Genomic DNA, 26397 nt, shown 5'->3' with positions numbered 1-26397 from the left:
CCGCGCCAGCGCCTTGGATGGGACCCGTCCAGTGCAAGTAAGTCAAGTCAGTTCGACTAGACAGTAGATAGACTGCTTCATGTTCGCGAACTTGTCTCTTCCAGTGCTTAGGGACTTTGCATTCCTGGTTAGAGTTGCAAGTCCGCTAGACCGCATCTTTTTCTCACTTGGCCGTTTCCAGTCGTTAAAGCTGCCGCGGCCAAGTCGCACATGTCCAATGGACGCTATTTCCAAGTTGTTGCATTCCCCGCTTCGAGCTCACATCACATCACACACACACACACAAAGAGCCTGTACTGGGGGGTATGGGCGCGGGCTTCGGAACCATTGCTGCTTTGCTGCAAGGTGGTATAGCCGTGCAGATAGGGAGGGAGGGCGTTGTGCAGTTGCAGACGCTTCCTGCAGGAGATAAGAATTTCGTAAAACATTCGAGCGTAGGAGACTCTCTCTCTCTCGGCCCCTTTAGGTTGCAGAGACAGACAAGACACCGATCCTGATCTTAACATCGACTCCCGAGCGGTATCTGAAGCGCGAACTCGTCTCATCCCTATTCTCGCAGCGTCACAACCCACCGGTTGAACCCCTCCTCCACGAGCGAGGCATGCATGCACTTCCGTACCAAGAAAATAACAGGCCCGCGTTGCTACCCCAGGGCGAACAGCTTGCTTAGCTTCACAGTTGACAGCAGTCTGCAACCCATAATTTGTCGGCGTTAAGATGGGGGAGGGGGGAAACTGGTTGCGGTCACCGCCCCGGACTGACTGCTGGCCGGCCGTACCCAGCGGTAACCCTTGGCCGCGTGTTGTGTCCCGAAGTGTGGCCCTCCGATAACTACTGTAATAGCAGGGGTGCTATACTATGCGCTCGCCAACGAATCCTCCATTAGCCTCGCTTTTGCGGATATAGATCAGTCAGGTATGACCAATAGGCGCTGGGCTGATAGCTCGTTACAGCCCAAAATTTACACGTCCCACGACGATGACTCAACCTCACCCCCTCGATTAGTAGAGAAACGTGTGCTGCTTAGTTAGAAGAGGAAGGGGGGAAAGGTGGTTCAGCTAGGTATCACGGGGCTGCGTTGCATCAGACATCAATAGACGTGGACTATAGCGAGATCGGAGTAGGCAGGACCTAGAACGCCTTGCCTTGCCTTGCCTTGCCTTGCCTGCTAATCTACGGACTCGGAGTCTCCCTCACGATCAGCATCACCAGGGCATGCGAAGGAGTCCCCGGCGTCGCCAAGGTCGTGACTGGCCGGCACGCCGGCTGTGTAAGTAGGCAGGTAACCGCCAAGCGAATTTGAGGTCACACTCACTCACCAGTGCAGGTGCTGAGCGGCGTGCAGAGACAATCATCAATACCCGAGACCGCTGGGGCCATCGTGGCCTGACAACATATGCTCCAGATCTGGCAGACTACTCAACAGCCTGCTTATGCCGTCACCAAGCATCTGACGAGATATTCGCAAAAAGGCCTTTTTGCACGCATCTGAGCGTTCATCTCTACTTTTCAGATCTTGGTTGCCCATGCTACGCTTCACTGCGGAGTCCGGCGCCAGCACTAACAAGAGCCCAGGAATTGCTGAGTCATTAACATCGGGGGCCGCCAGCAAACGCCTGCAAAGGTCTGCAGTGTTCCGAGTCCTCCCGTACGCCCCAGGCTTTTTCACTTGCAAACGAGAATGGACCGCAGGAGGATAGTGTTTGGACAACCAGTTCTGGTAGGATAACATGCAACAACACTAATAAATATCAAGATGTTGCAAACAGCATGCTAGTCAGCAGAAGGTCGACCCCCGTCATTCCTAGGTTACTGACTTACCGAATGACCCAGCCAAACCTTCGTCTGGGGAATCACCTAGAGATAGTCATCCCCCCAAAACCAAATCCGATTTGCTAAGATGCAAAATGCCAAGACGCTTGAGATGCCTTCCTCACGGAGCCAATGAGGCCGCTCGCAGAGTCAGCAGCGACTCAGTATGGATGACCGCCCACCACCTCCAAGGCCTGTCCGAGACAAGTTTTGTTGGCGATGCTTTTTGGAGGCGATGCATTGGTTGGCATGGAATGGGCAATCATGAGAATTTTCTTTCTTTCTTCTTCTCCCCCTCTCTCCCAGGATTCCGTGAAACGCGGCATCCTCCTACGCCATGGCCGACAAGACTGCAACGAGTGAGCGAGAGGCAACGTCGTGCTGTCTACCAACACCCCCTTTTCTTGCAAGTACATACATAGCCAGCGAGCAAGCAGATCATTACTGCTTTGGCGTTCCACGGCAATGAAATGTCTCTCGCTGTCCCCGTAGTAGAAGGTTTCGCAAGCAATCTAGAACCCGACCATGATGACGGCTCATTGAGGATCGGTTTCTCCTTGCGGCCAAAAGGTTATCTGCACTGCCATGTTGTTACGCGCGCCTAACGGGGTCTGCTTGCGTAGGCCATTCCTAGTCCGTCCAGCAAAGCCTCGATCCGACGTTGCGTGCGATGCAAGCAATGAGGCAAAGGCGATGCGCCCGCTCCCTCCCTACATACATACATACATACATACATGTAGGTAGGTAGTATTGAATGACTTATTTGATTCTAAGCCAGCCAATCAGGGTAGAGCCTACCGCGGACATTCTGAGCCCAGCACTGTCAATCTTCAATTACGAGAAGCCTCCCGGAAGCAGCGGAGCGGCTAGATTCCAATGGCACTGACCAGATCAATCAGAACGCCACAAGGCTTCGTCGACAAGGTAGTCGGCGCCCAGCCCAGCCCAGCCCATCTGCGCGCGCTGAATGGCCACCACACGCTCTCGCTTACTTCAGCTTCTAGCAAGCAAGCCCAGGCCCCTCGTCACCACCTGTCGCATGTCTTGGAAAAACTTTGCAGGCTTGGGTTGGAAATCTCGGGGCCCCGGCTGCGAACTAATCACTGTGCCACATAGCATAGTTGACATCTGGTGATTTACACACAGAAAGACTGATATCGTCCCAAACCAAACCCGCCCCCACCACCCGATTGCCTGCCTAAAGTTGTGTCGACCAAGTATTCTAGAAGCGAAAGAAGATGTCACACGCCTTGTAGTCTAATAAGTCTGCCGGCCCTTCTCTGCTGCATCTTACCCTGCAGCGAAATGGCATTTGATGAGGGGCGAAAGATCTGCCTTCTGACATGTTCCCGATCTCACTCCTTTCCTCGTGCTGGTGGGGTTCATGCAATGTGGGAGGTAGTGAATGGACGGGCTAGGCAGCAGCAGCAGCGCAGCCGTACACAGTCATGAGCAAAGAAGAAAGGTGCAGATCCTTCCGCCATCCCGCCCAGCCGCGCCCCCAAAGGGAAGAAGGCCCTTTCTGTGGATGGAATCTGGCCGAAGGGCCCGACCCTTCCCCTCCCTTTCCCTTCCCTTCGACGCAGCGGAGGGCATATAACTGCGATATATCGTTGGCTATAACGCCTCCGTCGGGAATGTTGGTTGATGGATGGTGGGGAGGGGGCAGCCTCTGCCTTGAACTTCGGGTCTCTATCCTTCGTGGGAGCCGGGAGAGCCGTGAAGAGCCACTAGACAAATAGCCCTTTCTTTTGAACATCTGTACATACGAAGTCGGTGGATCTTCAGCTGAATTTTCTTCGGTGCTGCTGACATGATACGTCCGGCCTTGATAACGACAAGTCGATCCTTTCCTGAGGCGTCGTATAGGGAGTAAGTTGAAATAAGCAGATCCACAGTGAATGAACAAACCGTGTGCCGGAGGAAGCTCCATCATCGATGATGATTTTGCCTAGATCAACTGCCGTGACACTTTATGGGGAGACATGGTGTAGAAGGCAGCCAGGCAGACGGGCAGAGTGAGAGGCTTACGTTCGGGTGAAAGTTAGCCTATCACGACTCCCCTCGCTCTCTTACTCGCTTCGCCTTCATTGCTCACTGGCCGGAGTCATCGCCCCTCTTCCCCTTGACAGATGAGGAGCAGGTTTCCCTCGTCAGATCCAGTAGATCTAGTAGATCCTAGCTGAATAGGCATCACCAAATGTACGCCACCCGCGTCAGAAAACTCCCCACGGCAAAGAGCGGCAGAAGAAGGGCTACCCAGATCACGAAGCCATCGAGAGATTTCCACCCCGCGTATCATCACAAAGGGCGACGAACATGAGGGGGGCTGACGGACACAAATACGATCCGCCACAATGCGATACTCCGGATTCGGCTATCATCTTACAACCAGTGACGAATGTACTTTGTCGCGGACAGATTATGCAAGTATGGTACGCAAGGTTGACACGAGGCCGTTATTGGGCTGGCTGGGCCACGGCGACATGACAAGGGACCGGCCGGGTACATCTACCAGTAAATGAAGGATGAGAAACCACCATCGTGATTCCAGAGGGGCAATCTTGACCGTCCGTCGGTACCGCCTCAACGGAACCCATCACGAAAGACGCGCAATCCGATTTTGGGTTGTTGACAATCCGCTTCCATCTCCCTCCCATGACTGTTGGTTCATGGTTCACGAGATCTCTCGCACTCGCTTTCACTGTGTCTTCGCGTCCTTCGCGTATTCTTATTCTGGCCCGACGCAGTCAGACACACAACGTAGATAGATGCATAACAACTACGTCGTCTTGAGATGTGAGGTCGTAGCGTGATGAGGCGGTCACCACTGCAAACTATCACTCAATTCTTCATATTCAGTGTTGACTCGGCAAACAGTCGTGGAAAGAACATACGCAAATCATCGTGATCGCCTTTCTCCCCATCTGCTACTCCTCGGTCTATCCCAACTTCGCTCGGAGACTCTTACTGTTTGCTGTTAGCGATAAGACGACCATCAACAGGTCAAGCCCGTACTGGTCTTGTTGTGTGAGATCGTTTGAGTATGGCAAGGCGGATATGCTCAGGATATTGGATTTACTGCGAGATACAATAAGATCGAAGAGGTTTCGTGCACGATGATGGCATCAGATCACATTATGCTCGTACTCGTATTATATATATATAATAACACTGCAGTGAAGAAAAGGCCAATACCCAGTATGAAAGACTTGCATGGTATCACATAGTTTGTTGGTGTGCAATATTTGCGTAGGTAGATACGAATTGCAGCAGCAGAGTAAACGAACCGGTCCATGAGAAGTTTGCCGGATTTTGCGGTATGATGTCGTCACAATTCAAGTACGTATCGGGAGTTAAATGGGTTGTGTAATTGAACGGCTTATATTGAGGGCACTGGCGGCACAAGCAATTACTATAGTGCAGAAGCTGTGATGAAGAAATCAACAGCCGCAACCCAAGGCCAATGAGGCACCAAGTCGCAAGATTCCTGGCAAAATTCGGGTTGTTGCGTTCCAGACCAACTCGACGTCAAAATTCCATACGGAGTCGGGAGACCATAGCTGCACTTCTAGAACATGCTGTGCTCCTCTTTTTATATGAAATTCCCTGATTTGCCGAACCTATCGAGATTGTGTGCAGACCGTGTGCAACCCATAACTATGGGAAACCCATATCTTCTGTAAGGAAAAGAGGCTGCCTTGAAGACTCGTCTAAGCAGCCATGTAGGTGCTGGCATCGATACCCTCCTTGGGGAATTCGCTAATAAAACAGTTAGTAAAAGGTGTTAAATCCAACATCGAAAATGGCACTTACGGCAAGGCAACCTCGAAGCGCTTCTCTATCGCCTTGAGCACCTCCTGATCCTGTTCATTGCTCACGAAGGAGATGGCAAGACCCTTGGTACCGAAACGACCCGCACGACCGACACGATGCAGGTATGAGTCAGCATCCGCGGACAGATCGTAGTTGATAGCAAGGTTGATACGCTCAATGTCGATACCACGGCCGAAAACGTCGGTAGCGACACAGATACGCTTGTTGAATTCCTTGAACTCCTTGTAGCGGCGGATACTGCATATTGTTCATTAGAATAGGTCCAGGCGGATCGCACGCGAATAGGACATCAACTTACCGCTCCTCCTGGCTAACACCGGAGTGGACCGCAATAGACGGGAAGTTACACTCGCGAAGCAGCTTATCAAGCTCGGTGGCACGGACGGTGCTCTTGACGAAAATGATGACCTGGTTGAATTGGAGCTCGTCCAGGAGCTCGTTGAGCTTCCGGTTCTTCTCACGCTCATCCAGCTTGATGTAGTACTGCTGAAGACCATGCAGCGTCAACTTGGTGTCCTCGTCGACATAGTGTTCCGTCGGGTTCTGCATGAACTTGCGGCAGATGGGCTTAACCTCATCAGACAAAGTAGCACTGAACATCATGACCTGCTTCTGAGTGGGGGTGGAGCGGAAGATCTCTTGAACATCGCGTCTCATGTCTAGTGGCGAGTTAGTAATGAACATATGCCATGTGCATTCTCCCCAATAAACTTACCAACTTGATCCAGCATCTTGTCGCACTCATCAAGGACAAAGATACGGACGCTACCGAGGCGGAGATACTTGTCCCGAATAAGGGCTTGCAGCCGGCCTGGGGTACCAACGATGATATGAGGGTGGGTATCCTTGTTCTTGAGGAGCTCGGCATCCTTGGCGATGGGAGTTCCACCGTAGAACACGCCAGTCTTGATATCCGGCATGTACTTGCTGAATCGGTTGTATTCATTGCGAATCTGGAAGGCCAGCTCGCGAGTGTGGCACATAACCAACACAGCGCACTCGCCAGCCACAGGCTCGACTTGCTGAAGCGTGGTCAAAACGAAGACAGCCGTCTTTCCAAGACCAGACTTGGCTTGGCAGATGATATCACCTCCAAGAAGAGCTTGAGGGATACACGTTTGCTGGACTATAGGTTTCGATCGGATGTTAGAATGAAGTTCCCAAAGCGAGTGTGAGACGAGAATGGAGGGAAATTTCGACAAGGTCCGCCCATCGATGCAGTGTAAGCCGTAGTATCAACATAGCCTCTCCCCCAACATGATGCCCAGTAAGGACCTCGGCCGAAAGAACGATGGCGCAAAGGGCCAAAGTCGTGAGTGCGCGCTCTACTCGGCACTCTCCATATGGCCTTTGCCCAGGATATCTCAAGAGTTGGCCAGCCAGGTGAGTGTTGCCTTCTAACAAGTGACTGCTGAAGCGCAGTATTGTTCTCGACTCCATTGGAGTGAATTGGGAACTCGAGCAGCCGAAGCTACGCAAGCGCAATGTATCGCATTGCAAGCAAAGTTGACGCATGTCCCCGACCGAACGACGACGCGTTCTCATTTGGCCTCTCGGGCCAGGCTCCCTCAGCTACTGGGGAGCGGAATTAATGATTCTACCTCCGTTCGCTTGACCTGATACTCCCTCTCGAATGATGTCTTTCCTGACTTCTTGCTTTTTTGGCTTGGCTTGCGAGATGGACGGACGCTTGCAGAAGAGGGAAGGAGGGACAGATAGACTTGTCTTGATGGAAGCTGGCAGATGTAAGATTGTAGTTGGTAGACTAACCCTCCGAAGGATGCTCGAATCCGCAGTCGGCAATCGCGCGCAGGAGCTCGGGCTTGAGAAGGAAGTCGCGGAAACCAGTCGAGTGGATGCCGACGTAGGAGCCCTTCTTGTCGACATTGTTGCCAGAAGCGGCGGCAGCCTCGCCGCTCTTCTTTCCGTTGGCAGGAGCGGCATCATTAGTGGCCAACTCCTCGTCGGAGTAATCAATAAGATCCTCTTCGGCAGACATGGTGGATGGTTGTTGGGATTAGTATGGGCAGAGGTGCAGTAATGTCGTGTCGTGACGAGGATTGTTGTGACGTCGCAGAAAAGCAGAGACGCGTAGAATAGGAAGAAGATTGAGAAGCTGTTGAATGGAGAATTGAGAAGTCAACCGAAATTCGACGTGGCTGATTCGATATGGAACCGTTCTGCCGCCGTCGATGAGAAAAAAGAAGAAGACGGAGTTGTTGATGATTGATGGAGGAAAGGTTGGATCGAGGACGGGTTGATGGAAGGACGTCGCGAAGAATGGAGGCTGACCAGGCTGGGATTGGCAGGGCAGTGCAGTGCAGTGCAGTGCGAAAGAGAGCAGCTGCGGAAAGGGAAAAGTTGGTAAAAGCGAAGGCGCCAGATTTACAGGTGGAGCACTAGCCGTTTTTGGACTAGCACGGGCTTTCTCCAATCGCCGCAGTGCACGAGCCATCCACGCATCCAATTCTTTGCCTGTTTCCCCAGATAAGGTTGCGATTCAGCAATCCTCAGATTCTCGGTCGAAATAATTCGTTAAAATTGATTTTAGCATGGCGAGATGCATTATAGGCAATGCGCTCTTTGCATGATACGACTTCATCGATTGCGTACCGAGCCTTACGAGCTGAGCAGCAGGCTTCATGACCAACTGCACACAACCGTCCAGGTTTCTTGCAAGGCTTTGCGCGCACAATGGCCAAGCCCAAAGGCCAGCAGGGCAGCGTGCCGAATCGGCCTATCTACTGCCGGATTTCATACCTTTATCAAGCCGCTTCTCATCTTGCAGCTTCTACCCGGCAAGACGCCTCTCTGGCCACACTAGATCGCGGCGTAAACCAACCAACCGGGGCCAACGAGCTCACGCCAGATGAGACGCAGCTCAGACAAGCATGCTCGCGGCATCTACTCACAACTATGAGAACCACATCAGAGAAGGCCTTGATACGGCTATCTCCTGCGCTGAAGCATACTGTTTGCAAATACTGCGACAGCCTACTCATTGAAGGTGAGACTTGTGTCTCTGGTGTTGAAAATGCAAGCAAGGGAGGTAAGAAGCCATGGGCCGATGTTCTAGTCGTCCGCTGCAAAACTTGCAAAGGGGTGAGACGGTTCCCTGTCGGGGCCTCCAGACAAAAGAAGCAGAAATTCCGCAACTCCACTACACCTGTTGATGAAGCAGGCGTTATCGAGCCTGCGACGGGCTGATACTCAACGGGCTATGTTCAACGGGCTATGCTTATTGCGCGTATTGCCATGATACTCACGCAGTGCCACCTCAGCACCCGCCAGTACAGCCAAAACAGCAGTGTATTTGGGCTTATCAAGACAACATCGCTTCTTTCCCATTACAGTAATTCGACTACAGCTGGATGAAATTAGCATAGCAATACATGCTTCTTGGTCCATAGACCGTGATCATATGATGGGGGTTGGCGAGCAATTGGCAGAATGCATCGCAAAGGATACCGCTTCCCCGACGGGTGGCAGAACCGGGCAGAAAGAGGAGCCGAAGAATCCGGCCAATCCGGGGCTTCTAGAATCCAAACAGCGGTCATTGGGCTTTTGGATGTGCCGGTGGATGGGTAGAGACGTTAAATCTGTCAAGGGTATGGAAGAACCCCCAAATAATTGCACCCTGGCGAGTCAGTCCAGTTTAGGTTGTCTCGGTGACTATCTTTGAGGTGACCGTGGATATCTATCTACATGTACGTAGTATACAACTCTTAATGTACACACAGCCTCTAACGCGGGCTTAGACTTTGATCCGTTTGATTATGTAGCAGTGTTTATTGAATGCATCTATCATAAACAGGCAGGCATTCACGTAGGGGACGCGTGTGCTTACAAGCCTCAACCCATTTAAACGCCTTGGGTTGCCCAAACCAACCATCCGTGCTGTTGTCATAACAAGCCATAACGACCAAAAAATTACAATCAATTGTCGGCTATCAAGCAACTACAATGCCGTCACGCATCCGGCTGTTAGGCCGCGCCGTCGTCGGCCTCCTCGGACTTGCCTCACTCGGTTCGGCTGGTGTCTTGCGATCGCGCGTCACTGAAGGTGTCACGATCGACTACAAAGAGGTGAGCGAAGCTCACTACCAACGCTTACCAGTACCATCATAACTCATGTAATCCCCAAAATCCCCAGCCTGGCATTTGCGAGACCACCCCGGGGGTCAAGTCCTACAGCGGATACCTCACTCTTCCGTCCACCCGCCTCCAGCCGTACGAGCAGAAGCTCTTCTTCTGGTTCTTCGAGTCGCGCGACTCGCCCGAGACCGCGCCGCTCGCTCTCTGGCTCCAAGGCGGTCCCGGCGCGGCGTCCATTGACCAGGCCCTCAGCCAGAACGGCCCGTGTCTCGTCCCCGAGGCCGACGGCAACTCCACCGTCCTGAATCCTTGGTCCTGGAACAACCGCGCCAACCTCCTGTACATAGACCAGCCGGTCCAGACGGGATTCAGCTACGATGTCGCTACGCCCGGCGTCATGGATGCGATCAGTGGAGATATCTACCCTGCGGAGTCGTGGACCGGTCCGCTGAACTACACGGCTTACAAGGGGACCTTCCCGAGCCAGGATAGCTCCAGACTAGTCAATGCAACTGCCGTGGCTGCTGAGGCAACTTGGGAATTTCTCCAAGTATGGATGTCCGAGTACGTTTCTCTAGAGCACACCTTGGGAGGTAGGTACATATGGCAGCCGCTAACGGACAATCAGGTTCTCCAAGTATCGCCGAGAAAAAATCAGTGTCTGGTCTGAGTCGTAGTAAGTTCTGATTGTTGATGCTTACTGCCCCTCGGAGATCTAATACAAGATCCCCTACAGCGGCGGACATTACGCGCCGGCAATTGCGAAGCTTTTGCAGTCTCGCGCTTTCGAACATGATGGCGCACTCCCCGTCACTGTCGACACAGTAGGCATCATGAGCGGCTTCACCGACTTCCATATCCAAGCTGAATCTTTCCCCAAATTTGCGATCAACAATACCTACGGCATCCAGGCCTACGATCTCGAGGTCGCCGAGTCCGCGGCCTTTAACTGGTCCTCGCCCGGCGGATGCAAGGAGCAGGTCGAACACTGCCGCGCTCTGACGCCCAACGGCTATCGTGACCAGTACGGAACAAACGCTACTATAACGGAAGTGTGTGGTGGCGCTTCTATCTGGTGCTGGACCAACGTGTACAGCGCTTACGATGCGTTGTCGGGCGTAAGTGCCTGCACTCCGACCATTTGCTATTCTGAATACGAAGCCGCTGACTCTGGCTTCAATGTAGCGCGACCCTTTTGACATTGGTCATCTCATTCCGACCTCGATCCCACCGCCATATGCCTACGGCCTCCTGTCGCAGGAATGGGTCTTGAAGGCGCTCGGTGTACACGTTAACTACACCCTGAACAGCAACCCAACAGCAAACGGTAAGTCCGCATTTCTTGGTCACAATGTTTAACCGTCATAGTTAAAACGGTACTGACAGTGTAGCAGGATTTCTTGCCGCGGGGGACTTCGCGTTCGGCGGTTTCAGGGAGGACCTAGCATCGCTTCTTGACGATGGCGTCAAAGTCGCTCTGGCCCATGGTGATCGCGACTTCAGATGCAACTGCAAGTACCTTCTTCTTTACCTTCTTGAGCAATGCTATAGCCACGCTGTATGATGTGAAGGGAGGAAAAGAAGCTAACACTCGAGTCAATCTCCAGGGGTTGGAGGCGAGGCCGTCAGCTTAGCCATTGACTACGCAGATAAGCACGACTTTGCCGCGGCCGGCTACGCACCCATCTTCACGAACGAAAGCTATGTCGGCGGACTCGTCCGACAGTATGGCGGGTTCTCCTTTTCGCGTGTTTTCCAAGCTGGTCATGGAAGTATGTTCGCCCTAAAAACACATTGCATTAATGTAAGTGCATGAATCCAAGAAACTGACAATGGAGCTCTAGTCGGATACGACCAGCCAGAGACCGCGTACCAGATATTCACGCGTACCATGTCGGGTAAAGATGTGTCCAAGGGCCAAGTTTCCGTCGGCCGGTCAATCGAGTATGCGACTGAGGGGCCGCGTTCGGTGTTTGATGTCAAGAACGAGCCTCCGGCACAGTCTGCGTCGGAGTGTTACGTTCTCTCCAACCCGCTCCGCCTTACCTGCACAGAGAAACAGATTGCTGCACTGCTAGAAGGCACGGCGGTGGTCAAGAACAACGTCGTGGTCAGTCCAGCTGGACGACCGGCATCGGCCTGAATGAGGAATTTTAGGGGACTGGACGAGTCCAGGAGGGTTGACAGGGAGAGCAGCCTGATCGGATTCTTTCGAACATTAGAAAACAGCCTTCTGTCCATGCCTGTATGCAATTCTCAACAAGTCGGATGTATACATGTAGTCGCATTGAAGACGACTCAGCTTTGGTTAGGAAATAGCCGCTTGAGGTTTCGTGACTGGTTCTCATCTGATCTGGGGAGTGTAAAACAACAAATTGCACTTGCTCTCGAGACGTTGTTGAGCTGGACCCCACTTTCCACTAACCTCAGACCTTCAGACCCTTCTCTACCTCCGTTGCTGACCGGACTTAATTTGTGCAGCGCCGCCACACCCACGGCAGATGATCTAATACGAGACATGCTGCGGCCTCTTTTCGTCCAAGGAAACATGGCATCCGGTATTTCTCAATCCTCTTCTTCCGAGGAATAAACACCACCGAGGAAGGAGTACATTCCGAAATCGTGACACTGAGGTACCAGATCACGGGTTCTGGCCGACGTCCGCCTAAAGAGACAAAGCTTACTCACGATAAAACCGGCAGCGTTCGATTTGCGAGGAAACATCACTCAGTCAAACTTGAGAGAATCCAGTGGAGTGCCTATCCTCGGGACTAGCCGCCATTATGGATGAGCGCGTGTCGACCCGGGCTAAGCTTCCGAGCCGGGCCTGCGAGTCCTGCAGGGCTGCTAAGATTCGGTGTCAGCCCAGTGATCAGGCCGGAATTTGTAAAAGGTAAGTGGACCGTCTTAAACTCGAAGGAGGGCTACGGGGAGTCGACTTATGCAGTCATCAGGTGTTGCGACTTCAAGAAGGAATGCATCTTCAGAGCCCGGCCCAGAACTCGGAGGCCCAGAGTCGCTGAAGGGTAAGTGCCATATCTACTTTTTCTCCGCCTGCTTTTTCTTTCGGCCCCCCTATGAATGAAGTCCATGCATTCTTGCTGCACCTCCCGAACATATATACCATTTCCATCGTACTGACGAAATCAGTCAAGCCCCATTACCACACCCGTCTGGTCCCAGCCAGACCTTCAGCATCGACTTCAACCTACCGGTCGAGGCGGAGCTAGGGTCGAGCTTCGATGACCTCTTAGAGAAGCACGACCAGTTCGTCGATGACCTCGTGCCTTCAGCCGCCGAGGACGAGTTTGACAAAGATTCAACCATGCTCTCGGCGTCTTCATCAGGCGGCGGCGCCACTTTCTCCAGCATATCTTCGCCAGGCTCATCAATGGGTGCTTCGAGCTTGATATCTCTGACGACACTGGGTATAAAACCCCAGTTCAATCTAAACTCAGCACAGAAGCTCCTCGATGGGTTCCAGGTCATGTTGTCCTTCTGTCCACTGGTAGCCTTGCCCGAAGGTGCCAATGTCAAATCGATGGCTAGCCAGTCTCCTTTCATACTACTGGCCATCTTGGCGGCAACAAGCTGCTCGAGCAGCCTCCAGGGGTTCAACTTGTACGATGATGAGTTCCGTAAGGTATTGGGCTTAAAGTTCGTAACGAGTGGCGAGAGGTCATTGGAACTACTCCAGGGACTTCTGGTGTATAATGCCTGGTATGCCGCACAGATAAAGAGAGGCAGGATTGAAGCTGACACTACAAAAGGTACCCGTACCATCTACGACCAAATGATCGGCGCACATTTCAGTATCTTCGCATGGCAGTAGACATTGTTCATGACTTAGGGCTCGACGACGAAGCCACCTTCGCAACCCAATTAGAGTCGGGGGTCGGACCCGAAGACCTAGAACGCCTTCGAACCTTCATATCATGCTTTTATCTAGTATCGGTGTAAGTCACGATGGTGTATCTTGCGATCCCTACAAACGACTGACCGGATGCATTCCAGCGGACTCCGTAGTTGGGGCAAACCGTCAATCCTTCCCCATTCATCTTGGATTGCCATGTGTTGTGACCTGCTTGAGAAATGGTCCAACTTGCAGCAAGACCATGTTCTTGCCTGGCTTTGTCGCCTACAAAGTATCGCTGACGGGATGGGAGAACTGCGGGCGAGCTACAGTCGAGATACAAATGGGCACAACAAACACCAAAACAACCTTATTCACCGTGGCCTTGAGGCCCAACTTCGAGAAATGGCAAGCAAGGATGCCAGATAATGTGTCAGCTATGCGTAGGTTACCAGACTGCCCGAAATAAGGACGGGAGATACTAATCCCTTTGTCTCTATAGCAACTATCAAGATGGCCAGCCTCTCCGCAGATATGCGAGTGGCGGCAAGTCCTCTCATGACGCCCCATCGAACGAAGCCCGAAAGGGCCGGTGGAATGCCCCTCGACCCTGTCAAACTGATGGGAGCAGCCCACACATGGTGTACATTTCTCGACCTGGTATTGGCGTTGACACCCTCGGAGCTGGACCGGTTCTCCGCGGTGGAATGGGGCCATCTTATTGTGGCCGTGATACTCGTGCTCAAGCTAGCCTTCCCCGTGGAAACGTGTCCGCTCTTCGACGCGGCTCACGCAAGGAGTACTCTGCAATTCGGAGCCTACCTCGAGAAGATGTGTGCAGATCCACCACCGGAGAACGACGTGGACAAACCCAGGACCGCTACGGGTAGAGGTGCAGCTCGAGGCAAGTCGAGTAACGGCAGCCAAGATACCAGTAAGAACAATGGTAATACCGAAAGGTCTGGGAACAACATCACCGCGGCTTTCCGCATCATACTCCGCAAGGTGAAGGCCAAGTTCGACAGGAGAGTCGCTGCGGCCGAGGCCAAGGTCGCCGCCGAAGAGACGCGCGCCATGCGTGGCTGCCCCTTTTTCGACGGCAGCTTGACGGACTACATCCCTCTCTGGGAAGGCCAGACCAGCATCGGGAATTACTCGTCCCTGTCCGGGTCGTCTTCATCTTCTTCCCAGCTTCAGTTGGACGGAAACGGCAATGTCGTCGGGATGCTGGGGATGGACGGCACTGCAGTGCAACAGCCGTCTTCTTCTTTTCGATTGGACACGCCTGTATTCCATGATCTATGGGCTACCGTGACCCAAGGCTGGGCAGCTGATGATAGTTTACCGAACTTGACCATGGATACCAATGATGCAGAGGATTTTGGGCATTTCTAATCTCGCTATTTGACAGGGAGAACCTGGGGGCCATTGGTTATGTACAATAGCTATCTCCTCGTCATTTACTTTCGGTCAACCGAAGCACACCGGTCACTTTCGAAGGGCACAAATATCAACCACCATCGTTTTTAACGGTGTTGCAGACATTCATAAGCCCGTTCTACCGTGCAATGTGGCTTGATTCTTTGAACTCCCACCCCCTGTGCTTTGACTTCACACCCAACCGGGACTTATGGTAGGACTCGAGGAGCAAACCCGCGCACTTGACTGCCTTGCTACTGGCTTTATGTATCGTGTTCATCTAGGTCTCCCTTGACCGGGCAGGTGTAGCCTAGCGGTAGTATTGTTATTTCATTTGCCTTAAAGGCAAGAGGGTTCGATTCCCTCTGCGGCCACTATTCTTTTCTTTTTCCTTTTTGGGGAATCGTTTCTACGAACAAGAGCCGAAACACTTGCTACACCCATTTAGTTACTATGATTATATTTTATAAAAGTGCTACGTCAAAAGGCATTCTCTGCACCTGCTGGCCGAGCCAGGCACATCCATGCAGTTGTTGATGAATTGTGTGTAGTAGCTGTCGTCTGAGTCGGTTCTCGCTCCTGCATCCTCTCGAACATCTGTATGCATTAAACGTATCTTTGCCATGAGGGAATGCAACAGGAGAAACATAACTTGTTCTTTCATTGGTGGATGCTTCATTCACCAGGTCAGACCACGCCAGGGGAGATGGTCGAATGCCTCGTATAACGTATAGAGCTCTACGCGGGAAAGCATGGGCAACTTGTGGACGAATTTCGTATACTTGATAAATCCCGGAGCTATAAAAGAGGCAACAGGCCGCCATATCCATGTTTGGGTCGAGAAATGCGCGGCACATACACCAATGTAACATCAATATACCAGAAGAAAGGAGGGGACGGCGGGAAGGAAGTGGTCAAAAGTCGGGCTTTCCAAGAGAACCGCATAGGGGCGGAGCGGTAGTGGTTCCGCACAGAACGATGATGGGTTGTTGCTTACTTACTGGTTGGTATATATCGTATCCTCACATGCATCATCGATAGCTAGCTACCTATCAAGGTACTTTGCCTAGCCTACTAGCTCACATAGCTCACATGCGAACAGAAAGAGGCCAAAAAAGAATTCGCCACAAGGTGCTTCCTCACGAGACCAGGTACAGTGTACGATCCGGGAACCTGCAGCAGTGTGACCCGGGTGTATCCGCCTCGCCGTGCTTACCGATGGAGGAGAAACTGATAGTGCCCATCCACCACGGGGTGGCCCCAGCCAGAAGGGGGGTTAGAACGTGGGGGTTGGTTTGTTATGGGAATGGATTTGGTGCCAAGTCATCATTCATGTTCGCTCACTCCTGCCCCGGTATCTACCGCAAGTGCAAGAACCTAGTCACAGAAAACCTCATTCGTGTAGAGCCAAAATAATTATCATCATCGCGTGTTCAAAAGTCTGGGGATGTGAATCTTATTGACCATCTAAACCGCTCCGGTAGCTATAATCAAAGATGATGTTGAAGAAACAAGGAAAATTGGGCAAAGGCCAGGCTAGACCAGGAATTAGAAAAACACCGCCCACGTAATGAAGGAAAAACCACCCGACGTCGATCAAGTGAGGTATATCGTAGTCTTGCAAAACCCCCCTCGAGTACACCCCGTATGCTATTTGTCCAACCTTCCCCACCCCATGGAAAATGCTAAGATATAACCAACATCTAAATCCTTCGCCCCCCCCTTCTCATCATCCAGCTGCGGAATAGTCGAGGCCAGACTCCAGCCGATGATAGTCATGGTAGCCAGCTGTTCGGCACAATCTTCCAGAGGAGCAAAAAGACGGGGGCTGGTCGGTGCCCGAGACCGGACAGACATGTACCTTATGGCCAATTCCCGGCTGCTGCTCGTCAGCGAACCCGTAGGTCGTTCGTTGGTCCTGCCATAGGGCCCAAAAGGATCGAGGCACAACTGGTAACAGTCCGGCCTGCTCCAAGGTACCAGGGGCGCCCCTTTGCTTTCTCCGATGTCGTAGCCTCATCAGTTGTTGTTTCCTCCAAGAATGGTATTTCCCTTTTCTCCCGTCTTTTCGATAGTGAACGCCAAAGCCCTGATGTTCTTTTTATCTCTGATGACGCCAACGCATTGATACAATAAGCCTATCCATATGCCACTGCTCAGAGCGGAGAGCAGAGTGTTCCCCATGCTCCCCCGAAAACACACAGATGATTCAATTCCAACCCAAGTCGATAGGCTACGGAATGAATTCCGCTCGCTCTACCCAACGCCGAGGCCCAGCCATGAAAAACTTGGTAAAATAAAAACAAAATCCGAGACGCTGTGACCGATGAAGCGCATAGAACACCAGAGATGCCATCGCCGCCAAATCTTAGGCTTATAACCCGACATGCCTCGTAACTCCCCTCGTAAGCACCCGCCACCAGGCGGTATACGTAGGGAATCATCGTGAGATACTGATATCGGCGCCATCGCTGAGAAACCAATGAATAAGATCGCAAGCTCCGTCCCGACATGCAAAGAAAATGCAGAAATGATTTGAAAAGAATCGGCCGGCTCGAGGAGATCCAGGCCGGTGGTAATAATGACCCAAGGGCCAGAGGAAACGCTGAACACACTAAAGAGAGGAATATCCGACCATTTGCTTTGATGCTCCTTCAAATGCACGCCCCAGAACGCCTTTGCAAGTGAAAACGCTGTTGCTTCATTGGGCGCCTTCGACGAAGCACCCATCTATTTTCCCATCATGTGTGGCGGCGGCGGGAATGATGTGGACGCATTCAACATTGTAGAAGACCCGCCAGCAGATAAAGGCCCGTTGTTGTATGGCGCACTGTTCCACCCGCTGTAGTTATTGCTGCTGCTGCTGCTGTTGTTGTTGGGATAATTCGGCGATGAATAAGGGGCGCTTGCGCCGTTCGACAGAGACGAAGACGAAGCGCCGTTATAAGCCATACGGTTGAGACCGGGGGGTGCAGAAAGCCCTGGAGGTGGTCCATTGGTCGTGGTGAAACCAGCACCAGAGCCGGCCATCATGTTGTTGGTGCCTGCCATAGCTGCTGCTCCACTCGGACCAGGCGTCTGACCCGAGCGAACCCCAAGAGGGTTCTTGGAAAAGCTAAGGCGAATACCGCCCTTCACGCTGTTGTGGAGCGGATGACCATAAAGTTCATGCAGCGCCTTCGTCGCGAAAGAGACATCTTCGAACTCGACAAAACACATAGGGCCGTTTTGCTTGGTCCGGAAGCATAGTCGCTTGTACCCTCGCTGCTTCGAGAACATGGCCTTGAGCTCCTCTTCCGATGTGTCGATAGGAAGATTACCGACATACAACGTGTTGCAGGGAGGGTTTTGGTCCGCAGGATTCACTGGCGGGAAATTGTGGCGATGAAAGTGCTGATTCCCGACCTGGTAATTGAGCGAATGGCTGGCGCTGTTCATGACGGTTGGGGACATAGCGTTGCTGTGGCCAGAAATAGGAGTCATGGTTGACGGTCCGTAGGGAGGAAGCGAATTAGCAGATGATGTAGACGTGTTCAGCGACAAGTTAGCCATCCGGGAAATTGGCAGATGAGGAGCAGTCGCCCTCCGACCCTGCGTTGCGCCATTCTCGGCATACGCGACAGGGTTTTTGAGCAACTCCTGCGTCTCATCGTCTTCGGCATTATCATGGCTGATGAGCGTCTTGCCGGATATGCGCGCTCGCTCGGTTAAATGATTACCAATGGGCGACTGTGGGGAGAAGAGGCTTTGGTAGTGAGTGCCCGACTCCGGGTTGGGCAATTCATTGCTGGCATACATGCCGTTCATGCCGTTCATGGGGGCGACATCTTCTCCATGGTCGGTTGGTACCCACTGGCAAAGCGCGATGGTTGGCGCGAAGTCGGGCCAGATGAAGTTGTCGAAGATGCGGTACTGGAAGTGGCAGAAGCAGGGTTGTTGTTGCCCGAGGCCTCGTGGGAGGGATATCTTCGCGAGGTCAATGGACTACCGGATAGAATCTCGACGATCATCTCGGCATCATTCGAGATCGATTTCCCGTGCAGCATGTCCTTGGCTTGCTGTGCGCCAGCCATAGTCTTGAACTTGAGCACGGCTGAGCGAAAACCCGCATCTTCCGATTGCTCGGGCGACAGCATATCGACGTCGACCAATTCTTGCGAAAACACAACCATGAGCCTGAGCTTCTCCTCGGTCGTATCGAGCGGCAGCCGACGGATGAGCACTTGCGACACGGGCGCGGGCGTTGTCGCGTACGGCGTACCCACAGGCTTGATGCTCGCGTCGTTGTCGAATGCATTCATGTGATGCATGGACAGCGGGAAGGGGGAGTGGGCCGACATGCCGGTCGACCTGAAGGGCTGTTGCGAGTGCGATAGAAAGGCCGGTGCAGCCATGGCAGCGATGGTGATGGATTTGGTGGTTGTCGCGTTTGGCGAAGCGGTTGTCGCGATCGACGAGGGAAACGGGCTTGCGCGATTCGACGTCAACGCCGTCGCGTTGAAGGAGGACCTCACAGGATTGTTGGAGCCGGGACTTAACGTCGAACTCTGCTCACTGTTCATGCTTTGTGGCGCATGGACTCAACGTTTGGGCGGCGGCAGGATGGGACGGGAAAAGTCGAGGCGCTGATACGACACGATGCGGTTGCTAAGTTGAGTGGATGAAGATGGATTGAAAGGCCGATGACGATCGCGCTGATCCGAAGACGGCGGGTGCTTGTTTCGCAGGAATGAGTGGGTTGGCGGCGCAGGTCTGTATGTAGGTACGGGCTTACAGCGACAGGACAGTACAGTAGTCGTGTAGTAGGCTGGGTTTAGGTCGAGGTACGGGGATCAATCAATCAATAATGTGGGATAAGCCGGCGCGCGTGCGCTGACCTGCACCAAGAACCAAAAGCTTGGAGCCGGGTCTTGCCTTGCGTCCTTTCGTCTTGGGGGGTGTGTGTGCGTGAGAGAGCCTGCGAGGGGGAGAGGGGGGATGGAACTGAAAGTGGTAAAAAGAGGTACGGGAAAGGGTAAATGGAAATGAGAAACTGGGTCAGCAAGCGGCTGGGCGGCAGTGCGTCAATCAGTTCCAATTAGTCGATCAATGATGGATCAGTCAATCAATTAACCAGCCAACCAAATCCGCCCGGACTGACTGGCAGGCAGGGTCAGATAGCAATAGTCAAGCCAAGTAGTAGGTAAGAGTAAGTAAGTAGGTAGGTATGTAATAATGGTGGTGGTGGCAGCAGTTGTACGTGCGTGCGTGGGCGCGCCAAAGGATTGCGACGATGCAGTTATGTCTCGGCGACTGAGACGCGACTCGAGGAATTATGGGGTAAAAGGGTGACGATGCCCGGGAACGAAACGCGATAAGACAAGCAAGCAGCCAGAGAGGAATGCAAGGAGTAGTTGCGCTGGGGGAAATAGGATTGTCGAAATTTCGGGGGACGTTCCTAAAAGTTGGGTAATAGGATTGGAGGGGGGTCGGAAGTTGGTGGGAAGGACAAAGGAAGGGAGTCTGTGAGTTGATGGGCGGGCGGGCGGCCTTTGGGAGGGTGTGGGCGAGTGGGTTGAGACCTCTTTGTGTGCGTGTGTGCGTGTGTGTGCGTGTGAGTGTGAGAGAGGGGAGGGAGAGGGAGAGTATCTGGCTGGGCTGTCTTGATGGTGATGGTGTGGTTCAAAGTCCGCCGGTATATTTGGTAGCGCGTACAGTAGCTTTAGTACAACGATTACATGTAGAAAATGCGAGGGACAGGCGAGGACAGGACAGGAGAGAGGAGGAGTAGGGGGAGGAGGAGGAGCAGGACGAAGAAGACGACGACGAATGAATACACCTTTGATGCTATCTGTTTGGCTGTCTGTATCTGTCCTCCACTACGCTGCTTTTGGACACACACTTCCTTTCTCTCTGGCAGCAAGCCTGCCTGCCCGCCGGCCTGCCCTCAATGCCTGCCTGTCTCTTGTACGGCACCTCCCACTCGAGCTTGTCGGCTGTTGTTATCGCCTTGCTCTCCAATATCCGGGCCTCGCCAAACCATGTTACTCAAGGCTGCTGCTGTCTTGTCTCCCGTCCTGCTAACATGCCTGTCACTTTTCTCGGCGGCGCGCGGGTGTGGGTGGTGTGCGAGGGTGGTGGATATCGCTTGTACGTTCGAAAAGTAAAAAGCATGTCCAAAGTCGTCGTTTTAGGCCGGTCCCTTTGACACCACCCACCGAGCCGGGTGCAGTTTGTGGTGGTGTGTCGAGAATTGATGAGCCATCAGTGATCAATTGCACATGGGGTTGCCAAGCTAAGTTTTGCTCGGCTCATGTCTTGCTGGGGGCCGGCGATGACAAATGGCTATCAATGTCTGCCGTAGCTACGATGGCTGCTGTCGACCTAGGTAGCCAACCCATAACTGGACATGAGGTAAACACACAATACACACGCACACCCAACGATCGCCACGTAACGATAAGTCCGTCGAATCGCTGTAAGTGTGCCTATGTATGCATCAGATATCAGTGACATCTCATCACCCGTCTGCTCATCCATCCATCCATCCATCCTCTTGCTAGGAGACTTCAAGGAAGTCACGAAGCCGAAAACACATATGTGTAAATAGGCATCCCAGAGACGGGGGGGGGCTTCAAGATGGGTAAAGGATTCAATAGGTTCGTTTTTCTTCTTCTCGAAGCTAGGTACCCGGCAAGGCAGGTGAGGTACATAAGCCGGGGTATAGGTATCCTGTAAGCTCGTACTGCATGTACACAACATTGATCTCAACTCAACTGGAAGCTCGTGCTTCGAAAGACAAGACCGCCAACTTTGAAGATGAGTCCCATTGGTCCGCGGTTCCTGCTGATTCCGCCCGGAGAAGCCATGCATGGATGGTGCCATAGACGAAACAAAAGAAAAGAACGCTATTTCTATGCAGAAATTTTGTCCTTGTCTTGTCTCTATCCCAGTCAGTCTCCTAATGCTGCAGAGCAGGTACAAACTTCGAACGGACTCGACGGGATAGCTGGTATCTACGCACTAATGCTGCCGGGTGCGTGCGTTACAGCAGTCTAGACGAAAAAGCGGGAAATAAGTCCCGCTCCCATTGCATCTGATTGCCGGCAAAGTCTTCTGAATGGCTACATGGCAGAGTCGCTACTACGGCTAGGAGGAGTATTTCAAAGAATACTTGTGATGTGAGGTTCTTGATCCAGCGGGCGACCCTGCTGAGCTAGGTTAAGTTACTTGTCGGTTTGAACTCTGTGTGTTCAATGATACGGCACAACACCAACGCTAGAAAGGGACTAACTCGGGAGAGAGGGAGGAGGTAGGAAAGAGAAGGGGGAGGAATGGATGCTGTCTCTGCAATGATTTCTGTATGTAGTCGTTTGATATGGAGGTTCCTAGGGCTGAGGTAGCTCGGGTTGGTAGAATGCGTCATTACCAGATTGCAGTCTGGAGGTTTGGCACAAGGATTCCCCTACTGGTCCGAGCCTTGCCTCGAAAGACTGTTTCAAAGTGCCGCCTTGTGGTGCCTTTACCATGTGGCTTACAGAGGTCCAAGGGGGTTGGATGTCAGAAGACGCCAAGTCCTTACGGACTCTACATATCTCGTGGTAGATCGCGTCGTGGGCCGAGACAGGTATGCACTGTACACACCTAACATGGCCCAGTTCAATTCCCCGGGGGCCCAAAAGGGGGCAACCCCCTCCCTGTTTTTCTCTATCAGAGTTTTGGTGTGATAGACAGCCCAGAGGCAGAGTTGCATTCGGCATCTTCCTCTAACCCCCCATACAGAATCAGAAATGTGGTGTACCAATTAATTCATGGCCCGTTGCAGGCGTATTCAAAAGGGGAATGAGACGTGCAACGCCGTTTGGAGAGGAGCAGCCCGTTCTAGGGGTGCATATGGAGAGCAGGGTGGTGGGTGGGTGGTGACCCAACGTGCTCGAGAGTGAGGATTCGGGGCGACGGAGGGGAGGGTTGGAGGGGCACGGCACACCCACACCCATACTCCCCCGAGTCTGGAGGCAAATGCCTGCAAGCGATTGGCCGTATGCCATCTGGTTTTTCTTAAACGGGCTATCGTGCCAATCAAGTCGACGGCGCACAGGGTAGCCGGTGTATGGTGGGTAAAAAGGATGATTGCTGTCGTTGCTGTCGTTGCTGGCAAGGAACCAAGTTGGCAGCCTCCTGCAGCATACCAGGCTCATAATACGCTCGTTCCTGATACTCGAGCCCTCCCTCCCTACCTATTGACACGCCGCTTGGGACCTGTGACGTCCATTACACCCTCCATTCCGTGGTCTGCGTAACCGGCGCACAGAATTCGCACGAAGGCGGAGACTAAGCGCCATACTTGGATACAAGGCTTGGTCCTACTGCTTAATTTAATTCCCAAGCACCGGAGGGTCTGGATAGCTTGCATATTTTATTAGTGGGCAAAAGAGCCAACTCTCTTCCCAGTGTAAGTGATGCGCATGTTGAAAAAGCAACCTGGGTAAGGATCTATTGACATTGGACCGAGCCTCGTCGAGGAAACTGACTTGAGTCGGTGCCACTCACATCCATAGAGAGCAGCCAGTTTATCATAGGTATATCCCTCCATACAACCTCTTATAGAAGAAAGCTGTGCCAGAATACACCGCACAGGCTGTAGAAACAGTCTGCATGGCTTTACCGTGTGTTGGACCGGTGAGCAAACTCGACAGGGGTTGATTGACCAGGCGCATGCGGGAGGGAGCATGCAACGAAGCTGTCTAGGTGTGGCACCCATTAACCATCTTGATTCACCTTGATAGCACACACCACCACACTAGCACTGGATGTCAAAAACCCTAGCCGCCACAAATAAGCGAATTCGAGAGAGTTCATTCGAATCCTAGGCCCTCGGCGTCTTCGGGGGCCTCAAAGGCCTGTCGTCCCGAAAGATAACTACCCGATTTACAACGTCAGTCTTTCTATGAACATGACCTGTCAGCAGGAGTATAATAAACCTCGGAGGTTCTGTTCTATGTGAACACACCTGATCCTTCTGCAATGCCAAGCAAGGAAGGGGTGGGCTAGAACGCTAATACCAAGGCCAGCACCGTTTCAGCCTTAGCAAAGGCTAGAACAGGCGGTTCCTCTCCTCTCAACAGTCGGGTCCCTTAGGCATACGCATCATGTATACATGTACGTACGCACGCACGCACATCAACTATACTCTACGGACTTAAAGGTCGCAGCCATATGTGCGTAGCAAGTCTACATATGCATGCACAAGTGAGCGAACATGGCTACAATATATATGTATGCATCATTGATAGAGCAAGAGCCCAAAGATAAAGGCAGCTCCTCGCTGCTGGAATCGACATGGTTGTACATGTTCCAAAGCCCTGGCACAACTGTTTCCCATTGGTTTCTACTTGACTTCCATGCCTCTCCTTTCCTACCCCGCCAACCCGCCAACCGCCGACTCCGACTCTCCGGCCCTTTGGCTGCCAGCAAACGCCCCTTCACTTAATTCGACGCCATCCCCACGTTTCTGCTTATTCGGAAATGTAGACTCTGGTGGCCATCCAGAACAGATACCTAATCCTATCAGCCTGGATTTAGACTATGCCAAATCTGGGTCTCGATGGTGTCCAAGCCCCGTAGGCAAGCATCCTATCAAATACTTCATGCAGCAAATCGTATGTTTTGTTGCAAAGAAAAACTGCGAAAAGAAGCGACACAAGCCGTGCAAAGGCGCATGCGGCATTGCATGGTAAGATCCCCAAAGGCCAAGCAAGGTACTTGTAGCTGGAGGCTGGAGGCTGGAAGATGCTGGTTGTGGAGCTCGCGTTTGCTCGCTTCAGTTTTCTTGGGAGCTGACCCCGACACTCAGAGACCAGGCCGTCGTGGAAAGCAATCCGATTCGCTCGTCGAGTATATCGATGGCCCCATTTCTATTGACCCAGCCCACATGGAAGGCACTGATATAATACGCCGTCCAACAAACTTCCGAAGATTGTTGGCATCATCCTGTGGCCAAACCAACCAAAAGCTAGCCTAGCGGAACAAGGAGCTTGCTTACGGTTCCTTGCCGTGGTGCTGTACGGCTCGATAATCGAGTACAACCTTGGCATCACATCCTGGGGATGCAAGATGGTTACAGGTGCAGGATGCATGCGCTTTGGGACATATTAACTCTACGATGCAGCTGTTTCCAAAGCCAGGAACAGTGGCCCGTTGGTCTCGCCCAAGAGGGAGCATCATCCATAATCATGTATGTTACCATGTATATGCATACAATAAATATACTGCCGATATATCAAAACGTGAATAAGCGAGTAGCCCAACCGGCATACACATACATACAATAGTGTCGTGCGGTGATTATCTTATTCGTCCACGGCGCAGCAACCTGGCCCGCCCGTCATCGACCTGTCCTCTTGCATCCCACCACACACACCATCGAGTCATGGCGTTTAGATGTGGGCAGGAGTCTCGGTGGAATCTGGATCTGCACGAGATGCCAGCCCAGCCCAGCCCTTGGTGATCCCCAGGGCATAAGGGCTGAGCAGCAGCGAACGCAACTTTGGAACATGAGCTGGGAGGGACGACACGGACGACGAAGAACGCCACTTTTCCGTTTCCTCCTTTCTCGGCGCACATGATATTGGTCTCTCGGGATGGCCATGCAGCAAAGCAAGAGGCGGCTCAGCCCACTCAGATCAATCAGCCCCACCATGGCGTCTTTCGTATTGGATTAGACCTTCATCATACATCAATGTGTGTATGTAACAACGGGATGAACACCGCATGCACTTTCCCAATACGTCCCTCCTCCTCTACTACACGATATCTTCAAACATATCAGTCACAGTCACATCTCATACGCACATGCAGTAATGTGCAGGGGGGCGAACGGTTATGTTTTTTCCTGATTTCGTTTGTCGGTCAGAATGGGTCTGCCGCTTACTTTCCCTTGCGTCCCCCTCACTCCCCCACGTTGGCAGAAACTAAGCGTTCAGGAGTGATGCTTGCTGGCTTTGCCCGCTGTCTGGCACTCGTCCTCGTCCTAGCTCGTAAGGTTACATTGTATTTGTGTGCGTTCTGCAAAGAAGCATACGCTGACACATCTACTCCGTAATTACCACCTTACCAAGCTTACTTGCTTAATCTTGGGGCTGCGCAAATCAGAGAGGGGGGGAGAGCGACGGATTATTACAGCCCCAGACCGGATCCTCCCCGCCCAACTGGTCTGGACTATACCTTGGTCACAATATACCAGTATCACTATGCATAGCTCGACGAGCACTGGAGCATTGCCGGCTCATACTGTTCGAGGCCCGTCCCTAGCGATGCCACAACACGACCTTCTCGCAGCAAGCAGTGAGGAAGCTCACCATACCCATCAGCAGTGTCGTTACACAGACCCCCACGGGAAACAA

At 52.6% G+C, this 26397-nt stretch overlaps 5 protein-coding genes across 5 annotated transcripts; 3 read left to right on the top strand and 2 right to left on the bottom strand.

The window, feature by feature from the left end:
- Nucleotides 1-5525: 5525 nt before the first annotated feature.
- PG986_010947 (uncharacterized protein) lies at nt 5526-7648 on the bottom strand (the record flags this gene model as incomplete). The annotated part of the gene is made up of 5 exons (XM_066847169.1): nt 5526-5574; nt 5629-5886; nt 5948-6308; nt 6365-6775; nt 7420-7648. 5 exons carry the CDS (start codon nt 7646-7648, stop codon nt 5526-5528), a joined length of 1308 nt encoding a protein of 435 aa, XP_066696660.1.
- Nucleotides 7649-8343: 695 nt separating this feature from the next.
- Nucleotides 8344-8856, top strand: PG986_010946 (RNAse P Rpr2/Rpp21/SNM1 subunit domain-containing protein; the record flags this gene model as incomplete). Its single annotated transcript, XM_066847168.1, has 2 exons — nt 8344-8698; nt 8750-8856. 2 exons carry the CDS (start codon nt 8344-8346, stop codon nt 8854-8856), a joined length of 462 nt encoding a protein of 153 aa, XP_066696659.1.
- Nucleotides 8857-9612: 756 nt separating this feature from the next.
- On the top strand, nt 9613-11887 carry PG986_010945 (uncharacterized protein; the record flags this gene model as incomplete). Its single annotated transcript, XM_066847167.1, has 8 exons — nt 9613-9735; nt 9803-10308; nt 10373-10420; nt 10481-10862; nt 10930-11071; nt 11139-11302; nt 11399-11516; nt 11568-11887. The coding sequence occupies 8 exons, from the start codon at nt 9613-9615 to the stop codon at nt 11885-11887; spliced, it is 1803 nt and encodes a 600-aa protein (XP_066696658.1).
- Nucleotides 11888-12527: 640 nt separating this feature from the next.
- On the top strand, nt 12528-14992 carry PG986_010944 (uncharacterized protein; the record flags this gene model as incomplete). Its single annotated transcript, XM_066847166.1, has 6 exons — nt 12528-12637; nt 12699-12770; nt 12895-13464; nt 13515-13700; nt 13853-14040; nt 14100-14992. 6 exons carry the CDS (start codon nt 12528-12530, stop codon nt 14990-14992), a joined length of 2019 nt encoding a protein of 672 aa, XP_066696657.1.
- Nucleotides 14993-17746: 2754 nt separating this feature from the next.
- Nucleotides 17747-19578, bottom strand: PG986_010943 (RNA binding protein; the record flags this gene model as incomplete). The annotated part of the gene is made up of 2 exons (XM_066847165.1): nt 17747-18928; nt 19021-19578. 2 exons carry the CDS (start codon nt 19576-19578, stop codon nt 17747-17749), a joined length of 1740 nt encoding a protein of 579 aa, XP_066696656.1.
- Nucleotides 19579-26397: the final 6819 nt, after the last annotated feature.

Source organism: Apiospora aurea (assembly GCF_038362705.1).
Source record: "Apiospora aurea strain CBS 24483 chromosome Unknown utg000007l_segment0_segment0, whole genome shotgun sequence".
Classification (NCBI taxonomy): domain Eukaryota; kingdom Fungi; phylum Ascomycota; class Sordariomycetes; order Amphisphaeriales; family Apiosporaceae; genus Apiospora; species Apiospora aurea.
The sequence above is the reverse complement of the archived record's forward strand: the minus strand, read 5'-3'. Positions and strand labels throughout refer to the sequence as shown.